This window comes from Ambystoma mexicanum, chromosome 1q (genome assembly GCF_040938575.1).
Source record: "Ambystoma mexicanum isolate Mex_15411 chromosome 1q, UKY_AmexF1_1, whole genome shotgun sequence".
Taxonomy (NCBI): domain Eukaryota; kingdom Metazoa; phylum Chordata; class Amphibia; order Caudata; family Ambystomatidae; genus Ambystoma; species Ambystoma mexicanum.
The window spans coordinates 606,605,932-606,624,392 of NC_090922.1; the positions used below are offsets into that span (position 1 = coordinate 606,605,932).

Below are 18,461 nucleotides of genomic sequence, written 5' to 3' on the forward strand. Positions count from 1 at the left end.
ATACTCTGATTGTTCTGTCTTTCAGAAAGGAGGCGACCCAGTTGGACGTTTCAGGTAAGGAATTGGCCGCAGAGGTCAGGTGATGGCAGGGGTGTTGCTAGGTCTGGAAAAGATCTGGGGCTACACTAAAGCTGGGACCGTCCAGACTCGGGGCTAGCTAGCCTTTTAGTTGTCATCCCAGAGCTTTTATCCGGGGCTACAACCAAAAGCCCTGGGGCTATAGCCCCCTCAGCACCCCCCCCATAGCAGCGGCTCTTGGTGATGACAACGAATTTTGTGGTCCACTAGGTCAAAAGCTGCTGAGAGGTCTACTAGTAACAGGAGGGCAGATTTTCCTGAGACTTTGATTTGTTTTTTTTAGGTCAAGAAGGGCAGATTCTGTTCTATGTCCCGGGCAGAACCCTGATTGATGGGTTCCTAGTATGCAGTTAGACTCCAGGTAGTGCTGAATTTAGATGTAGGCTGCTCTGTCTAGGATCTTCAGAAGGAAGGGGACAGTTGTGATAGGTCAGTAGTTCGTTGGGGTGGTGGGGTTGGAGATGGTTTCTTTAGCAGAGGAAGTACCCAAGCTTCGTTCAGGCTGGTGAGGACTTTACAGGATGTGGAGGTTATGTTGATAAAGGTGGTGATGAAAGGGACTAGGGCTTCTACACAGTCCTTGATAATGGTTGCAGGGCAGGTGTCACCTTTGCATCTGGTGGGCTAAAGGCCTTTAAGTAAGGAGGTGACTTAATCCGCTGGGATGTCGTTAAAGCTGAAGGAAGGGCTGTCACGTGAGTCAGTTGGAGTGAGAGACGGAATGACATGGCTGGTAGTGACTTGCTTCGGTATGATTTGTTTGTGTAGTAGGGCAATTTTGTCTATCAGGCATTTTGGACCATGGTGCACCGGGTCTCATCTTTGGAAAAGTCAAGAGTAGAGGGTGGGAGCAGGTGCTTCAAGTTCTCTGAGGATTGTAAAGATCTCTGTAGTGTCTGACCTTGCAGCTAAGATTCTTGAGTTGTTTGTGTCTGCTTTTGCTTGTAGGATGTCCATTTTATAGGTTTTTGATCAAGTGGTGAATGTGGATTTGAGTAAAGTAACTGGGCTCTTTCTCCCTTTGGCCTCAGCCTTGGTCTCTTTGCACAGAGTGCAATGAGGTTATCCGCGAACCAGGAGTTGCGATGTGTGGTGGGTTTTGAGGTGGAAGAGCTGCCATGTCAACTGCATGCCGCAGCGTGTTGGAGTACAGGCTGGTGAGCATGTCCAGGTCAAGGTTGGTCAGATGTGCCAGTAGTAATTGGTGGTGGTCGGCTGTGGGGGTGGGGATAATGGGATAGTGCTACAGGCCGGTGGGTTGTCGAGGAGGATGCTGACGGAAATTATGTGGTGGTCAGTCCATGGACAAAGAAAGTTGGACAAGATGGAGATTTTGCAATGAATGGCAGCTATCCAGTTTAGGAGGCAACCATTTTGGTGGGTGGGAGCTAAGTCGCAATGTTCAAAGCCTAGGGAAATGAGGGCGCTTGCTGCCGTGGTGACATTTGGGCCATTGCGGTCATTGAGGCCTGGATTGAAGTGGCCAAGGAGAATGGGTTTTGAAGGCGGGTTTGATGTTGGTACCCAGCACATGAAGCATGTGCTCCTCGAAGGAATTCAGGGGACCTGGAGATCGATATCTGACATGAAGGGTGATGGTACTAGTGTGGGAGGGGGGTATTTTGCAGGAGAGTAAGTTTCAATGTTCCAGTGGTGTAGAGCTAAATTGTCTAATGGACAGGGAGTTTCTTGCAATCAGGGCTACTCCGCTTCCTCTGGCATCAGTTCTGTTGCTGGGGAAAATGGTGTAGTTACAGGAATGGCAAACAATATACAAGGGCGGCAGAGGCGGTGTTGAGCCAGGTTTTGGTAACAGCTAGTATGTCAAGGTCGTTGGCCAAGATTAGGGTGAGGATGTCAAGGGAATGGTCATGAATAGATCGGACACAAGTGCACTATTTAGATGGGGTAGATTAGTCCCAGGGACAGGGATGCTGGTAGTGTTGGACGGTGGAGGAATGTCCTTTTGCAAGTGTGGTTGAGGAGCGGATTGGGATGAAATAGAGCCTTTTTTATTCATCCGCACTTTATGTTAAAGGACCTTTGGGCACATTCTAATAATGTAAAAAATGTAACTAGAACTCTTGACATTCAAAGTGCTTTTGGCTAAAAGGTCAGGGCTCGAAGAATAGGGATCCCCGGCATGGGTCCAGCTGTCAGCTGCTCTAGTAATTCGGGATTGGTTAAGTACATGGTGATTGTGCTGAGTGGATGCTTAAGTAGAGATAACCACTGTTTCATGTGTACCACTTCCGTATAGAGGCAATTGGCTAGGAAGCGTATGCCGTGCAAATTCATGGACATTTCCTGTATAGTGCTCAATGCATCCGGACCGCCTCAAAGCACTACAGAGGGGCATCAGATAGGGAAAAGGAAATGGGAGACAAGGAAGGAGGAGGAAGAGGACGGTTGAGTCTGCCAGAGAAATCAGTGTGGCGACAGTGAAAAGAAAGAGGGTTTGACGAAGAGCTAGTAATTCCAGGGGAGCGTGGGGGCAGAGTTGGAAATGGATTAGGACAAAGGGGCCCCGTACCATCCCTTCTCTCCCTCCCACCCCACTGAGGGTAGAACCTCGCTGCCCTCTAGCTGTGCCCCTAACCTCTAATGGATGCATTTACCTAAAGCACCCAGACCCCAAATAAGTTAGAGGGAGGGCACTGCCAGGCACACAGCCCTTCCTTTCCTCAGGGTTTGAGGAAGGACAACCTGAGCAGGATTCTGTGGGACAGGCGGAAACTCTCTCCTAGCCCAGGGTGGCCACATGGAGAGGGCAGGGGCCTGGTCCAGACCCAAAGCTACTTGAATGGCGGTACCCTCCAGGCTCCCTTGGAGTGGGGGCTTTCGTTCTTTTCTCAGCAGTAGAAAAGTGAGGGGGGGCGGGCGGTTGTCACGTGCCACCATGACCTCGGTAGCTGAATGCCACTTGGGGTATTCTGAGATGCGGCAAAGTTCCATGCGCGTTCAAGGACCCGCTGTCTCTAGGAGACACCAATGAATGCGTGGTGTTCTGCCTTGCTTCAGAAGAGTCTGCCAGGGTGGCAAAGCATTTTCAGTGGAAACTGCAGAGGTGTGGATGCCATATCTCTGGCGCCAACCCTTCGTGATACCAATGTGAAACACTTGTGTATAGGCGGGTTATAAATGCCATAGCATATCATGTCATATCATATATCAATGCATATCATATCAGTGCATAGCTGCGCTTTGCTGAGGCTGCAAACACCAGGCTGTTCTCTATGTTGATGGGCCTCTCACAACAGCTGTTGCACGTGCTAGCCCCAGGGATATCTCTCAGTGACACTCGTGGCGCTCTCTAGGAATTATAGCAGCACGGCCTAATGGCGGTCAATGAAACTTCTGATTCACAGCCTCGTCTTCCCCTTCTTTCCTTCTGCCTTTGATCTTCATTTTTCTCCATGTCCTCTCTGTTACTTCATTGGAGTTGCCACCTTTCTCGGTGGCCTTTCGCATTGCCCTGTCTCCCATGCACCTCTCTCTCTCCCCATTGTGGTCCTACCTCTCCCTCAAACCCCCACACTCGGCATGTACCACTCTTTCCTCACATTCACCTCTTTCCTCCATCTCTTCCCCTGATGCCCTCTCATCTTAGATCTACCTCACTCTCTCTGCACCTCTGTGTTCTGTGGCTTCCCTGCTTCTATCTCCACCTCCCTCTAGCTAATGTGTCTCTCCTCCTATACTACTCTTCTGCAGCACACCACTTTCCGATATTGTCACTCCACACCCTCCTCACTTCACCTCACTTTCTCTTCCCTTTCGCTGTATGCACATCTCTCCCCTCTGTCCTTGCATCATCGGACTCTGTCCTTGTCTCCACATCCCTTTCCCTCTCCCCTCAGGGGCATCCTTCTCCTGCATCCTGCTCCCAAACCTCACCTTGATGCATCTTTTCTCTTTCTCACTCTCCCATTCGCCTTTTCCTCAAGTGCCTCGCTTCCAGCTACGCCCCCCCCCTCAGGGGCATCCCTCTCCTGCACCCCTCTCCCAAACCTCCCATGATGCATCTTTTCACCTTCTCACTCTCCCATTCGTCTTCTCCTCCGGTGCCTCACTTCCGGCTACGGCCCACCTCAGGGGCATCCCTCTCCTGCACCCCTCTCCCAAACCTCCCATGATGCATCTTTTCACCTTCTCACTCTCCCATTCGTCTTCTCCTCCGGTGCCTCACTTCCGGCTACGGCCCACCTCAGGGGCATCCCTCTCCTGCGCCCCTCTCCCAAACCTCCCATGATGCATCTTTTCTCTTTCTCACTCTCCCATTCGCCTTCTCCTCGAGTGCCTCGCTTCTGGCTACGGCTCTCCAAGCGTATCACTTCTCTTATCACCCCCTTCTCACTTCCTCTCTCCCTTGTCTCCTCAGCCTTTCCACGCTGATGGCTGGTGTGACATCATCAACAATCGAGCCTACTGCCAATACGACGGCGGCGACTGCTGCGCCTCCACCCTCTCCTCCCAGAAGGTAAGGCCTCGCGCTCTATGCATGCTTAACCTGCAAACTTCACAAGTGCAACTAGCATCGTCTCTAACTGCAAAGATAGCCAGGGCCTAGAGACACCTGGGAAAGTGGCTTTCAAAATCCATTGAGTGTCATATGATTTCAGATGTGGACATCTAGTAGCAGCCGATAAAGGGCTGTTTCCAAAACTGGCCACCACTCTTTGCAGAGGAGTCCCAATTGCTCACAGAGCAGAAGGTCCTACAATGTCTTCGGCATAACCACTCCTGGATTCCTATCACCGATAGGCCAATCCTGAGTTCCATTTATTGCTTGAGATTGGCAATTTAATGGGAAGTGGATCAGGAAACAGAGATCATTTGGGAGATGCTTGCCGCAGTTGTTTACTGAGATAGTTTCTAACTTGTTACACAGATGGGCCCGGATGCATCAAATGTAACTTTGTATCCCATGGTCGCCTGACTCAGCAATGATCGATCTACTAGAAGACAATACAAATCCAACTGCTGTTACATTTCGATTGCTCTCATAACCAATTAGCAATATTGGCCTTTCTTATATCAGACATTTTCAAGGGCCGTACGTGTAAGGTGCAGGTTCAGTTATAGTATGCCATCTCTTTAGAGCGCTGCAGAGACGCGCATGCAGCGCATCTCAAAAGTTGTGTGCAGAATTGCCTGGATAGAAAGTAACATTCTCTAAGTTGTACCTCAAGTTACCATTGATTCTGATCACTCTGCCCATGGTTATAGTTGAAGCATAAGAGCTACAGCCAAATACTTGCAAATGTTCCAATATTATTGCCAAAGGGTAAGCCTCTGATTACTTCGGGGCCCCGCATGTCACGATCAAAGAAATCCATTGTCGTCCATTCCTACTAGTGACAGCGAAAACCTGTTACCAACCAGTGTCCCCACCATGATTGCAAATGCTATTGAGAGGTAGCAATATTGAGAAAAGCTTCAGGAAACTCTGATGGGAGCCTCGTCATTGTCATGGATGGTGGCAAGGTGAAAGATTTCTACTAGTGGAGGGCAGTAACTCTTGCACAACACCTTAAAAACCAGAAGCTATATCATTGCCCTGGGGTGATAGCCCTCGATGGGCCGCGACCATCGTAAATATCCTTCAATGGGTCCAGTCCATCGTAAAGAGGAATCACCTTGAGTCTAGAGAAACATAAAGTCTGCAGGGCTGAGCGTCGAGAACTGAATAAGTGAAGCTCCAAAAAATTGATGATTCGCAGCACGCAACAAGAACTTGCCTACCCAGGTTGCAGCGCAAAACTACGCCAGTTACAGGAGACATGCTCTCCAGGTTGCAGCGCAAAACTATGCCAGTTACAGGAGATATGCTCTCCAGGTTGCAGCGCAAAACTGTGCTGTGTCTGCCATCTGAAAAGAAGCAACCCTGTTCACTCACATGTTTCCTTTCCTTGTGCCGTGAAAAGCAGCACAGCGCCACAATCAGGGGAAATAACTGCTCTAGTCTCCAGGATTGTAAACTTGCTGTCACATGACATCCTGGGCAAATATTCAGGACTCACCTGCACTCTCATCTCCCCTCCTCGCCCTTCTGTTTGGCTTTCAACTTTCAGCAATGTTCTGCTTTATAAAAGATGGCCTGAAAAAGTACACAAACCATAGTAAGGTGCGCACACAAATATATTTAAGGATTTATATATTTGTGTGTGCTACTTACCATAGCTTGTGTACTTTTCAAGCCGTCTTTGAATCCCAAGATCCGGCCAGACATCTGCTGCCGGATCTCGGACCCGACAAGAGCCGGCCCATTGGCCATCACTGATTGCTTGTAAACATTTTGATTCTGGATGAGCAGCATCTGAAAACTAAAATTCTTCTAGACCCAAAGGAGCCACCTTCTTTCCCAAAATAAATTTGACCACAAATCTCCAGAATCAGATCACTCTAAGAAACCAGACCCTTCTCGCTGTGCTCCGTTTGTACTGCGTTGGAGGGGCGAGCTTCCAGCAAGCTCTGCCTGGCAGAGTGAGGAACCCACTTCGGAACTTGTGCGCAAAGCCGAGCCACCATTTAGGAACAAAAGCGATTTAGATGCGATGCCAATACATTAGTGAGAACCTGGCAAGTGTGGACAGCCAACAGCTGTTTCATGACAGAATGCGGCGTCCATCGTTTCTCTTGAGTATGGAACAATTAGAAGGATGGGGGGTGGTCGATAGTTTGCAACGTACGTTCTGACATATTGGCTAGTGGCCACACTAAACCACCAAGGTTTCTTGTGAGCTGAAAAGCAATAATTGGGGTTAGGGAAAAATAAGGCCAATGGCAAAGATTTAAAATATTCAGATACAATGAATGGAGTGCTGCACAAATGGTACCTTTATAAGTACATTAAATCTGATACAATCCAACATGTGCAAATGGATTATTCATTAGTGAAATGGCAGATATCCTGCTTCCAGGGAGGTAATTTCACCAAAATGCCAGGGGTAGCGGAAGTGACATCACACAGCCGTTGACCTCTGATGACATCACAGGAAGTGATGCCATTTGACCCCACCCCCTATTCCCCACCTCGAAGTGACATCACCGGAAGCAATGGAACACAACCTTTCACCCTTTACAAAACAGGAAGTGACATCACATATTGTTCCTAAGTACACTACGAAAAATGTGGTTGCAATATCACTATAATGTGATATACATTTCATACAAAAATGGATCACCATATGTCTCGTTGATGTCAGTGTGTATAGGCCCACATTACCAAATTACTGGGAATGCAAGCAGCGGTTCAAGGTCAAATGATAATGATATGTTATTATATAGCACTTACGCTTAAGCGCTTTATATAGCACAAATATACATACATCACCCAAACTGTGTTGGTACTCATTTATCGACCTCAGAAGGGTGAAAGGCTGAGTTGAGGTGGTTAAGAACAGACTAAATCAGTGACTCACTCCCTGAAGTGTGCCTCAAATAAACCTTAATGAGTCTAGCAATTATTGGATAGAATTCCAGAAAGACACATTATTTGGTATTCCTATTCTTTCTTACTTAGGGTCACTGCTCAAAGTGATACACTTGTGGAAACCACAGTTTTTTTAAGCGGCCTGAACAAGAACGTCAGCCAGCAATTTGCAAGTGCTAGGTTTAAGGCAGCAGACAGGGTAGGTCTGATAAGTGCAGGAAGAAAAAGGGGGGGGCTGTATGGGTCAGATACAGACCCCAGTGCAAGGGGTGGCCAGGAGGCAGTGCGGGAGGGTGGCAGGGTGAGCAGGTACCTGGAGTAGAGGACAGTGTGGCCAGGTGCATGGTGCCAAGAGAGAACATATCAGCAGGGGAGAGAGGGAGTGAAGGCAGAAGAAAAGAGGATGGTCTTGAGGTACTTCTGGAACCGCAGATGGTTGCATACCCCCTACCTCCATCCATAGTCCATACTCCCCATACCTTATGTATTACCCCAACCCTAACCACCTATACTTGCAGTGAAATGCGCAGTAAAACAGTACACATTTGTATATTCTGTATTTTCGGGCGTACACAGTAAATGGGTGATACCGATCAAGTCTATAGAAAAGAAATATCATTATCATCGTCCCTATGGTTGTACCTTACAACAATGCCTCGCTTTCTAATTAGGTGGTGTGTTAATGTTGGTGCATTTTCCTAGTTTTTCATTATTTCACAACACGGCCAATTGACTGCAGGTTTTTCCCAATGCCTCACAGTCTTGAGAAGTTGGCAGATGATTGGTGTCACTCAACACGTCTAAGGCAAAACCTATAGTCAGGCCCCTTGTCGGGTTTAGCCATACATTTTTAGTTGATGGTGTCAGATTGGTGCGCCCTCATCCATTTGCTCCGATCTTGTTATTTTGCATCACATTACAGATTGTTCATTCATTTTTGAAGGTGCTATTGCTGCATTCATGTTGGGTTGTCACATCTGGTATTGAACGGTAGAGGTAGCTAGCTCATATCAACAGTTTACAGTCTACATTCATTAAATTAGTGCTGTAAACATTACATATTTAGTCATTTTTAATAATCAATTTCATAGAAAAACACACATTTGTAGCTTAAAAAAGCGATGTGCCAATCCCATTCACTTTGCATAAAACATTTGCACGCTGTCTAAAAAACAGACAATTATTCGTGACACTTAGACTTAGAAACAATCTAGTAACATCTGTCTAGTTGACAGGTATTTGATTCGGTGACAAATGCAGGGAGCAATTACTTTTTTGCACTGTTCATGGAACCTGTGTTTGGATAACTATATCATCAGTCTAGTAGTTTATCTAGATGGAGAAAACTCGACATGTTTCAGTTCTCTGGGCATTTTGCTGAACTTCAGGAGTGGTGTCACTGTATCTGATAGTATTACAGTAAAAAAACAACAACAACAATAGAGCGTGCTATCAATGCATATCTCTGGAGTTGGTGGTTCTTGTTGACAGTGTTTAATATCGAACTTGAATGTTCTTTCTGCAGCTGTTGATATAGAACAGGAAGATATGAAAAAAGATGTACGCTTTAGGTGCTTATTCATTCTTTTAGATAAATTAAATTTATCTGACATGGATAGGTTAAATTATTACCTAGGCTTGTCGGGGTGAGTGGTTCTTTAAGAGGTAGATTCCTGTATGAAGCAGGGTATAGTCCTCTAGGTCGTAGTTGGCTTCTAAGTGAGTCTACAGGGACCTGCAAAATTAATTTGCATTCATTAATTGACATACTGTCATGGTGGGCAGGTAAATCCCTACGTATCGCATGAGGTGAAATTAGTGCTAAGTTACCTCTTTTCAGAGAGGCTCTCTATCGTTGTAGAGTTATTTAGCTGGAGATGGTATTCTAAGTATTTTGGGAGTTGTCAATTCTTCTTAGAGGTCTGGATTCTCAAAGAACAGGAAGACGCTCTGTTGTGCATAAAGGGAATTTCACCTGTTGTTACTAATTTAGGATTGATTTCGTTATTGTTTTTATTAAAACACAGCAACTATCGTCGGGCTCAGGCTCACCTTTTTGTTAGCGGTTAGTAGCCAATGCAATGAGAAGTCCTACGTGGCTTTTCTTAATTTGGTCTTCGTCGATACGGAAGACAGGGATGGTAGCAGTATTTAAATGCTGGGGAAACCATTCAAAAGACATAGTAAGGACTATTAATCCTATTTGTCTAAGGTAAACGACCGAGTTATTTCGACATATGATAACGAGGTGGGCCGTGTTGAGGGGAGAAGTTACCTGGCTCCATATATCTCAGTTTGTTCGTTTCTGCTCGCTCCAGTCGCGAGAGCCGCTGAACAACGTCTGGGTGTAAGTTGCGGTCGCCATCTTGAATGAGGAGCGCTACAAAGGGCAATTAGCCCTTTTTTTGTTATTATGACACTGTGTATTGTACTTTCCATGGCCGGGCACGGTAAAGGCACCATGGCGTGAAAGTATTAATCGAGAAAATACTAACATTGGTGTAACTCTCGTATGGTCTTTATGTTGTAATCATGAAACCGCAATCTGAAATATGGCGGATTTCATTTGATATGAAGCCGTAGTGGAAATGACACATTAATTGAAAAGTCATCAGTAAATTAGTGAACTGAGTCTTGAATGTCTTATATCTGTTAATTCTTGAATAATAATTATCAGACTATATAGTCGATCTGGTTCAATGGATAAATATAGAGAAACCCTTGAGGCAGTGTGGACTAAAAGGTTTGTCTTCGTCTGGTGTATACTCTTAACGTGCTCAGAGTTGAGCTGTCTCTATGGACGCTTATTGTTAAGTTTACTCCTTGACATCTATGGCGTCTAGATAGATATAGTTTGGCTGCTTTTAGTCCCTCAGAGAGTACTTATACAATTAGATTTTATGCCATTTTATGACTTCGTTGAGCCCTCTTTTGTCACTTTTAGTCTGGAAAATGAGTCTTTGCTCTTTTTCGAATAGTATTTTTTTCTTTTTGGTGATATCATTCCCTTTGACTGTTAGTAGGACGGTCCATTTTAGATCTTCACTCGAGTGATTACGTTCTACAAGGTGTTTCACCATCGGTGCCATTAATGTTTTATTTCTTAAGCAGCTCCTGCGTTCTATAATTCGAGTTTTTATTTTTCGAATAGTTTTGCCTATGTAATTTAGACCACACGGACATGTTATCATATATATGACGTACTCTGAATTGCAATTGGTCAGTTGCATCTGTTTCCAGGGTGTGGTTAGACCTATCTCAATTTCTTTAGTTTTTTTGGTGAATTTACATACTGAGCATTGTCCACAAGGATAGTGACCGGTCACTGGGCTCATCCCCCATGTTTTAGTTAGATTTTATAACTCTGGTCATTTGCCTCTGAATTTGCTACTGCTTACCCTGTTTCCGATGGTAGTTGATTTTCTGTAGGCAAAAAGCGGACATGGAAGTTTGTTGATAGATTGATCAAAAATATTCCATTGTTTTCGCACTATGTTAGTGATGGATAAACTCAGGTTAGTGAATGTATTTACACTAACTATTCTGCGAGGCCAAGGACTGCGAGACTTGTCCTTGGCCTCAAGCCCAGGGACCGTATCTCTCCAGGACTGAAATCACTACACTGGCTCCCAGTGGCTGCGAGGATTAAGTTCAAAACCCTCTGTATTGTCCACAAGGCCTTCCGGGGCCTTGGGCCAAAATACCTTCAACTCTCTATTCCGAAATATCTTCCTTCTCGAGCTCTTCGCTCATCCACCTCCAACTACCTCAGGGTCAGCCGTTTCTCCAAGCAACGAGCTGGGGGTAGATCTCTCTCCGCAGCAGGGGCCTCCCTCTGGAACAGCCTTCCTGCCTCCCTGAAACTTGAGGAGAACCATCTCCGGTTCCGGAAGCACCTCAAAACCTTCCTCTTTGCCTCCGCTTTCTCTCCCTCTCTCCCCTGCTAAATTCACTGAACCTGCACTGAATCTGCTACTGGGCCACTTACCAATCTCGGTCGTTGGCCCAGCCACTCTTCCCTGCACTGCCTACCTGCACTACGGGACTGTCCTTGTATCCTTCAGCCCCTTCTCCCGGCACTTACCTTGCACTTGCCACCAGCTGGCCCTATTATTTATCTTGTATTCTACTAACTCTACTAACCATGTACTGCACTTTCCTTGCACTTGCCACCACCTGGCCCTATTATTTATCTTGTATTCTACTAACCATGTACAGCACCTTTCCCCCCTCTCCCCTTACCCTTGCACTTTTCTCAGTCCCCTTACCCTTGCACTTGCGCGATCTGAATGACACCTGGCCTAGTAGGATCATTGTCTGTCTCCCCTTGTCCCCCCCTGCCTCGTCGCGCCTTGAAACACTTGTGTATAGGCGCGTTACAAATGCCATATCATATCATTCTTTCTTCTGGATGTTTTTTTAACCTTCTCTTCATGTAGGGATTCTCGATTGTTGTTGTTATAGGCTCTTTTAGGTGCCTTTCTCATAAGTTTTTTGGGGTATTCTCAATCTCTCCATTTTTTAGAGAGAGTACCTGCTTCTTTTCCGTAGGCTTCCTTGGTGCTAATATTTCTTTTTAGCTGCAGAATTTGACCATAAGGCAGGTTGTTTTTCAGGTGTTTAACATGATGACTATGATAGTGCAGGAGGGAATTCTTATTGGTTGTTTTATGATAGAGTTGAACTAATAGTGCTCCTAGTTGGTGGAAGATGATTTTCACTTTCAAGTGCTGGTGGTAAGCGCCTTCAGAGCCTAAGCAGTGAAGTAGTATGGCTCCCTTCCTTGCCACGGGATATCACCATCCATCTCTGTGGACTTCTTCTTTCCATCTTCTTCAGGGCATAGCTGGTGGGCCTGGTTGCTGGAGGTTCTAACTGCTGCACTTTGGCTTGTTGGGAATGGGGATAAGGACTGTGACAATGTTGGTAACTAAGTTGTTGGTTGTCTTTTCTTTTTTCCTATGACAGGTGTATTTTCTTAAAGGTTTTCATTTTTGCAGTGTGTTTTTCCCATGGCTTTAAGTGAGACGGGGCTAAGCGTGGCTCGGCCCCATCAGTCTGCCAAAACTTTGATTGAGCGGGGAGGCGGGGGGGGGATGGGCTCCCTTGACTCCCACCATCCCACCAGCAAGCCCTGCCTGTAACAAACCAGTGTCTCATCACACTGTGATATTCCGCAGATGCTGGATTTCTGTTGTTTCATTCAATAGATTGCTTGACACATAATGCACGTATCAGGCAGTCTATTGAATGAAACTAAAGAAATTGAGCACCTATGAAATAGCACTGTGAGATGCGACACATGCGTGTCACCAGCAGGGCTCGGGTTTGAAAACCCAGCATGGGACAATCAAATTAGAAGCAACCGGACAGTGGAGAAAGTCACCTTTTTTTCTTGTCCCGTACTGGGGACACTTCAGGCCACACCCATCATTTAGAGGCCACACACCCTCCTTAAAGCCCCCCCCCTTGATTTCTACCCCACTTAAAGCACTGTTGTTATGGTGTGTGTGGGCATGCTGCTGGTGAGGCTTAGAAGGTGAGTGTTAGCTGCTGTGCCAGGCTTGCTTGTGCGTTGGTAAGGTAATATTAGTGTTTTTATTATTATTTGCTGAGTGGTCTTCGTGGACACGCTTATCGCAAAACAAAATGCAATGCTTGATGGTTGAAAGCATAATGGAGTGATTTCCCTGCCACACTCAGAGTACCGGCAAGAGACACTCCGGACTGTTTATGAAGTTCTGGCTGTCCTGCGCTGTTTGCTGTGCTCCTGCCCCACCGTGCTGCATGCATGCCACTAGGGCTCTGTGGTGCAGCAACAGCGTTCGGTCCCTGTCTCCTTAGTAGGGTGTATTTGTTATTGTTCGTTGTGAGTTTCTTGTTGAGGTTTGCCTTATCTATAGAGAATGGAGGTTGCCTGTTCCTCTGGACCACACAGCAGTGGTTTAAGTGGGCCTGGGCTAGGCAGGGCAGAGTCTCAGCAGTCTTCTAAATATGTTCCTGAACCAGGGCTCTGCTGGGGTCCACCCTCAGTCCCTCATGACAAATTTCTGCCGAACATTGTGCTCCTGCACTTACCCATCTCCGGTGCAGCAGCGTTCTGCCCATTCATCCTGGATTTTAAGAGCTGACCTGCTAATCACCCGCTTCCATTTTCTTTGTTTATTCTGCCCACAGCATTGTAAGAGGTGTGAACTTCAAAGGAATCTGTTTAATATTACTTTCAACACCTGCTGTGCTCCCTGCTTTGTCTGTTATAACGCTGCAGGCAGAGGACACAAAGAAGAGAGGCCGGATGCTCTGCAGCCTAGTCCTTGATCAGGACTGCAATTTGCTATCACTGGAAAGGGGAATGGTTTGCTTTAATCATTCTTTTATTGTCCTGATCTACTACTTAAGATGAAATTGCAGTATAAACGATTTGCTTTGGACGTTTCCAAAAATAGATGTTGGAAATCCAGGGCACACTGCCAGCATCTTCAGACAAAATAACAGGTGGAATCAATGGGCATGTCACTGGGATGCAGAACAGTGGAGAGCACTGATGCTTAATGCATGTCACGTTCCATCCAACAAATGATTGCTGGTCCAGTCCCTTTTCGGTGCTCTGTAGGATTTCTAGTTCATGATTCATAATGAAGAATCTGGGACTAGAAGTACCAGAAGGCAAAGGAAACAAGCATTGGAAATGCCAACAGTTTGGGCTTTTGAGTAGGCATGCTAAAGGCAATTTCCAGGCACTTCCGTAGTGGTATTAACTGGTTATTGAGGGCAGCAGGTGCAAACTGGTGCTAGCAACCGGGCATCTAATAGCAGTGCCTGGCAAATACCTAATACTTGTACACAAGACAAAACTGTTGGCATTGTCAGTACTTGTTTTTAACAGGATTTCAGAGAAGGACACATAATGTTTAAAAATCAAGTGCCTTAAGCTGGTTAAGGCGTTTCTATTACACTATAAGTGCATTTACTCCTCCAATTACGTCATATATTCTTTGAAGAAACACTGGCAGCCACTTAGAGCACAATGTTTGCCGGTAAGGCTTGATAATGGCAGCTCAAAAAGATGGCAGGAGGATGTGTTTTGGGTGGGAGGGGCAGGAACTCGTTGGGAATGCCCATAGGGATTGGCATGGCCATGGGCAGTCAATGGGTTTTATGTTATGTTATTTGATATTTGTATAGCGCCTACTGCCATAGTATGGCCTTGAAGCGCTGAGGTGGATGAACACCTTTCGGTAGACCATAGTCTGAGCAGACATGTAAAAGAAAAGAGCAGTACAATGCTTGCATACATTTATTGCCAAATCTTTCATAAGTAGAGATATCTGGGTTAACGCCAATGTTTCAAGTCATGCAACGCATATTGCAAAGGCATCGGGAAGAGTGCTGTGACAGCTGGACTGCATTTTTCGAGGGACTCCTTTGCAGTCTATGGGTTTCAGCATGAGAGAGGACGAGGGTGATGTAAGAAGCCTGTCAATCCCCAGGGCGACTGTCTACAGTTGAGGGCTCTGCTGAACATTGTATGCAGGACACCTGCCTCAATGTTTAACATGCAATCAACATGCAATTTACATACATGAGTATAAGATAAGCCACAGATACCAACACTGTACATCCTCTTTCTTGTATGAATCAACATTTTTGTAGAAAATACTGGGTTTACTTCAGGCGTGGTGGTGATAATTCATAGTCATGTGTAGAACATCGAGCTCATTGTCCGTGCCATTGCCAGTCCCCTGGAGTACCCATCCTCCTATAGAGAAACCACTCACTAATCCTGCATAAATCACCCTCCTACCTGAGTCCCCTAGGTGCCTGATTTCCCGCATGGTAGAGTTCTGACTGCCAAGTCCCTATGGCTTGGCGAGGTAGGGGAACCTGATGGACAGACTGAGTACTTTCAGGTGAATGCTAGGGAGTGACAGGCCACTGAAAGGGTTCATTGGGGGATAGGGAAGCTTAAGTTTAGGAGAGCATACTTTATATAAGGCCAGAACGAGAGTGCTTGGTGGGTGCTAGGACAGCATGAGTTAGGAAAGCCTAGTGTTGCATATATTTATCCAGCAGATGGGCTCTGGGAGGGGCTGCCGGGCATTGTGTTGGGATTCCATTCAGTCTCATTCGCTAGCTCTTCTCGAGTAGCCAGAATTGGAATTCGTGGGTAGGAAGGCTGATGAAAGGGGTGTGTAGGTTGTGGAGGGCGGTGGGTGCTGTGAGTGTGTGGGGTGGATGAGGCTAATGACTGCATTTTAAATTAACGCGCTGTGTGAGTAGCTCAGATTGCAAATGCCATGGTGCAGGTGGGACGTTTGATGGATAGGCTTGTGTAGGATATGCCAGGGGTTCATGGAGTGCTGAGAATTAGTCAGGTATATGTGTCTGATGAGGTGGTTGATTGTCGTGTTGGGCAAGTCTTGGGCAAGTGGCCCAGATTTTAAATGCAATGGGGCAGAGGCGAAGAGCCAGGTTTTGAGTGCTTTCCTGAAGGCGAGAAGATCCTCAACGCGGCCGATGATCACAGGGAGAGAGTTCGAAATTGTGGGTGCTTGTATTGAGAAGGTGGTGTCCCCCCTTATGAGTTGATTTGGTCACTGGAATTACGAGTAGAAGTTCTGAGCCAGATCTGAGGTTTCTGTTCGGCCTGTAGTGAGTAAATATTTGCTGCAGGTGTTCAGTTCCTATGTTGTAGAAGGCTCTGTGAAGAATGCTTGCCGACCGACCGATCGGAATCCAGCAGAGAACTCGGAGCGCGGCAGAGATGTGTTCTCTGGGACCAAGTGTCACGACCCTCGCCCAAAACCCCGTCTGGCAAACCCATTGGCCAGGTGGAGTCAGGACTCGGGCCTCTAGAGCCTGGCATCTTCTTCAAAAGCCCTCATGGGGCCAGTCCAGGCTCATACACCATGAACAACAATGTGCTTGGGAATTACTTTATTGTATTGTCAGCCAACATGGAGGCATCCACGTAGTTTTTTGGATAGTGTTTTGGGTGTGGCAGGCCTGGAACTACTTTCCCTGGTACTACTTTACCTGGGCTACATAAACCACACCCTGACTGCAGAACATGCTTCGTGTTACTTTGCAGCTTGCAACGTGACGCTCACCGTGTCCAGCTATTCCCTCGAACCTCGTAGAAGCAGAACCTGCAAGGAGACAAAAGGAACATCATTAGCAGCAGCATCTTACCTGCAGTCTTCATCTTTAAACACTCGCAGCTACTGAGAACAGCTTCCTCGAATCTGCACGCCTCCCGGACAGAACGACCTGAAAGAGGAAGATAGAGGCAACATTAAAGAAAGCTGTAGAGACATTTACAAATTACGAACTGCTCAAAAGGCTTACCTGGCTGGTCACCTCTCGGCTGGCACCACTCCGGACATTCCACTCGCGCTGAAGAACACCGCGACCTACAAGGAAGGAAAACACAGGTTAGCAAAGGCAAGACTTTGAAGCGTTGCGCATAGCGCTTACTTACCGCATCATAGAGCTCTTAATGAGCCATCATTTACCAGCGGGGTTCAACCAAGCCAGTTCGCCACGCTGAAGCTCTGCATACCTAAGGGAGAAAAAAGAGACATTTTAAACAAAGAAAGGCATGCAGGATAGCAACAAAACTAAAGAACAGCAATAAGACCTACCTGAACAATATCAAACGGCCCGGCGTCAGTGAAGTAACTGGACCGCACTCGCCCATGAAAGACAACGCGCCCCTGCAAAGAAGGCAGGACAGAGGACGGAGAGCACGCCTAATTCTACCACAGGGTGAGGAGAGGGTGCCAGAGGGACTGAAAGCATACGGGGGTGGAGGGAGGATACTTACCCCAGTCAGTCAGTCTTGAACACAGTCCTCCTGTATTTTCAGGCAGAACCTTCCCCGCAGACCACATCAGGGCAAAGCTGAGAAGCATACCAGCGAGTAACCTGCTGGTTGGCGTCCCTGTGGATACCAGGTGAGCGTAACACCAAGAGCTAGGAGGAATCTTGCAGCAGTGTTTACCACTCAGAGGTTTCTCAGCTCTGAGGCGGGAGCTCCTAAGTATAGTGTGTTGTCATAGCCTAGGCATGAAAGGATGATTGCAAAAATAGCAGTGACTCTATTGGAGGATGTGTAACATAATTTTACCACTGAGTTGATGTGATGTGACAGAGGGCCTCATCACGAGTCTGGTGGTAACTCTTAAATGCGGCGGTAGCATATTACCGCCCCATTTAAGGGTCCCCCAGATCATGGCTTTGGCGGATTTCCCCCCAGATCTGAGCTGGGAGGAAATCCGCAGCAGAATTGCCGATTTTCGGCGCTATTACCGCCGGTGGGAAATCCGCCGGCGGTAATAGCGTGAATTTTCCCCATTGGTCCCATTGGGGAATGAGGAATTCCCGAATGGGCCCAATGGGGAATGGGAAATAACCCCTCCCGCCAAACCCGTGATCCGGCGCTAATAGCGCCGGAGGGTTTGGCGGTAGGCCCAGAGTCAGGTCTGAGTCCTTAAAGCACCTGGGATTTTTTGCTGTGTTAGTGACAGGGGTTTGGGGGAACGCTTGAGAGAGTGTTGAGGGAAGAAGGCGGTTTTCCCACATAGCATGATCTCGGTTTTGCCTGGGTTGAGTAGAAGGTGATTGGCCTTCGCTGGCAAATAACCAAACAACACCTACAACCATTGTGTCCGTCCTCATGCCATTTCTCCCTCTCTCTACTCTAACGCAATAGTTTCGGCTTATAGGTGGCGCTGAAAACATTGCCCTTGTGCAAAAAACACAGCAAATGAATTTTGCATCAATGTTGTGGTTGAGCAAACAGGTTTATCTCCAATCTGCATATTCTAAAAAATGTTCTCTTGGGCAAAATGAAGCCGACTATTGCTTTTACTAGGTTTCCTGCATAACATAAACATAAATGTAGCATGATTCCTTTTTCCCTAGTGCAAATGTTTGAGATAATATG

At 46.7% G+C, this 18,461-nt stretch overlaps 1 protein-coding gene across 1 annotated transcript in view; it reads left to right on the plus strand.

Annotated features, from left to right (window-relative positions):
* PAPPA2 (pappalysin 2) overlaps positions 1-18,461 on the plus strand; it is a 1,097,660-nt gene that overhangs the window by 1,049,147 nt on the left and 30,052 nt on the right. Inside the window, exon 21 of the mRNA XM_069641146.1 lies at positions 4,460-4,558. Coding sequence (XP_069497247.1) covers positions 4,460-4,558 — 99 coding nt within the window. The remainder of the gene's footprint in view (positions 1-4,459; positions 4,559-18,461) is intronic.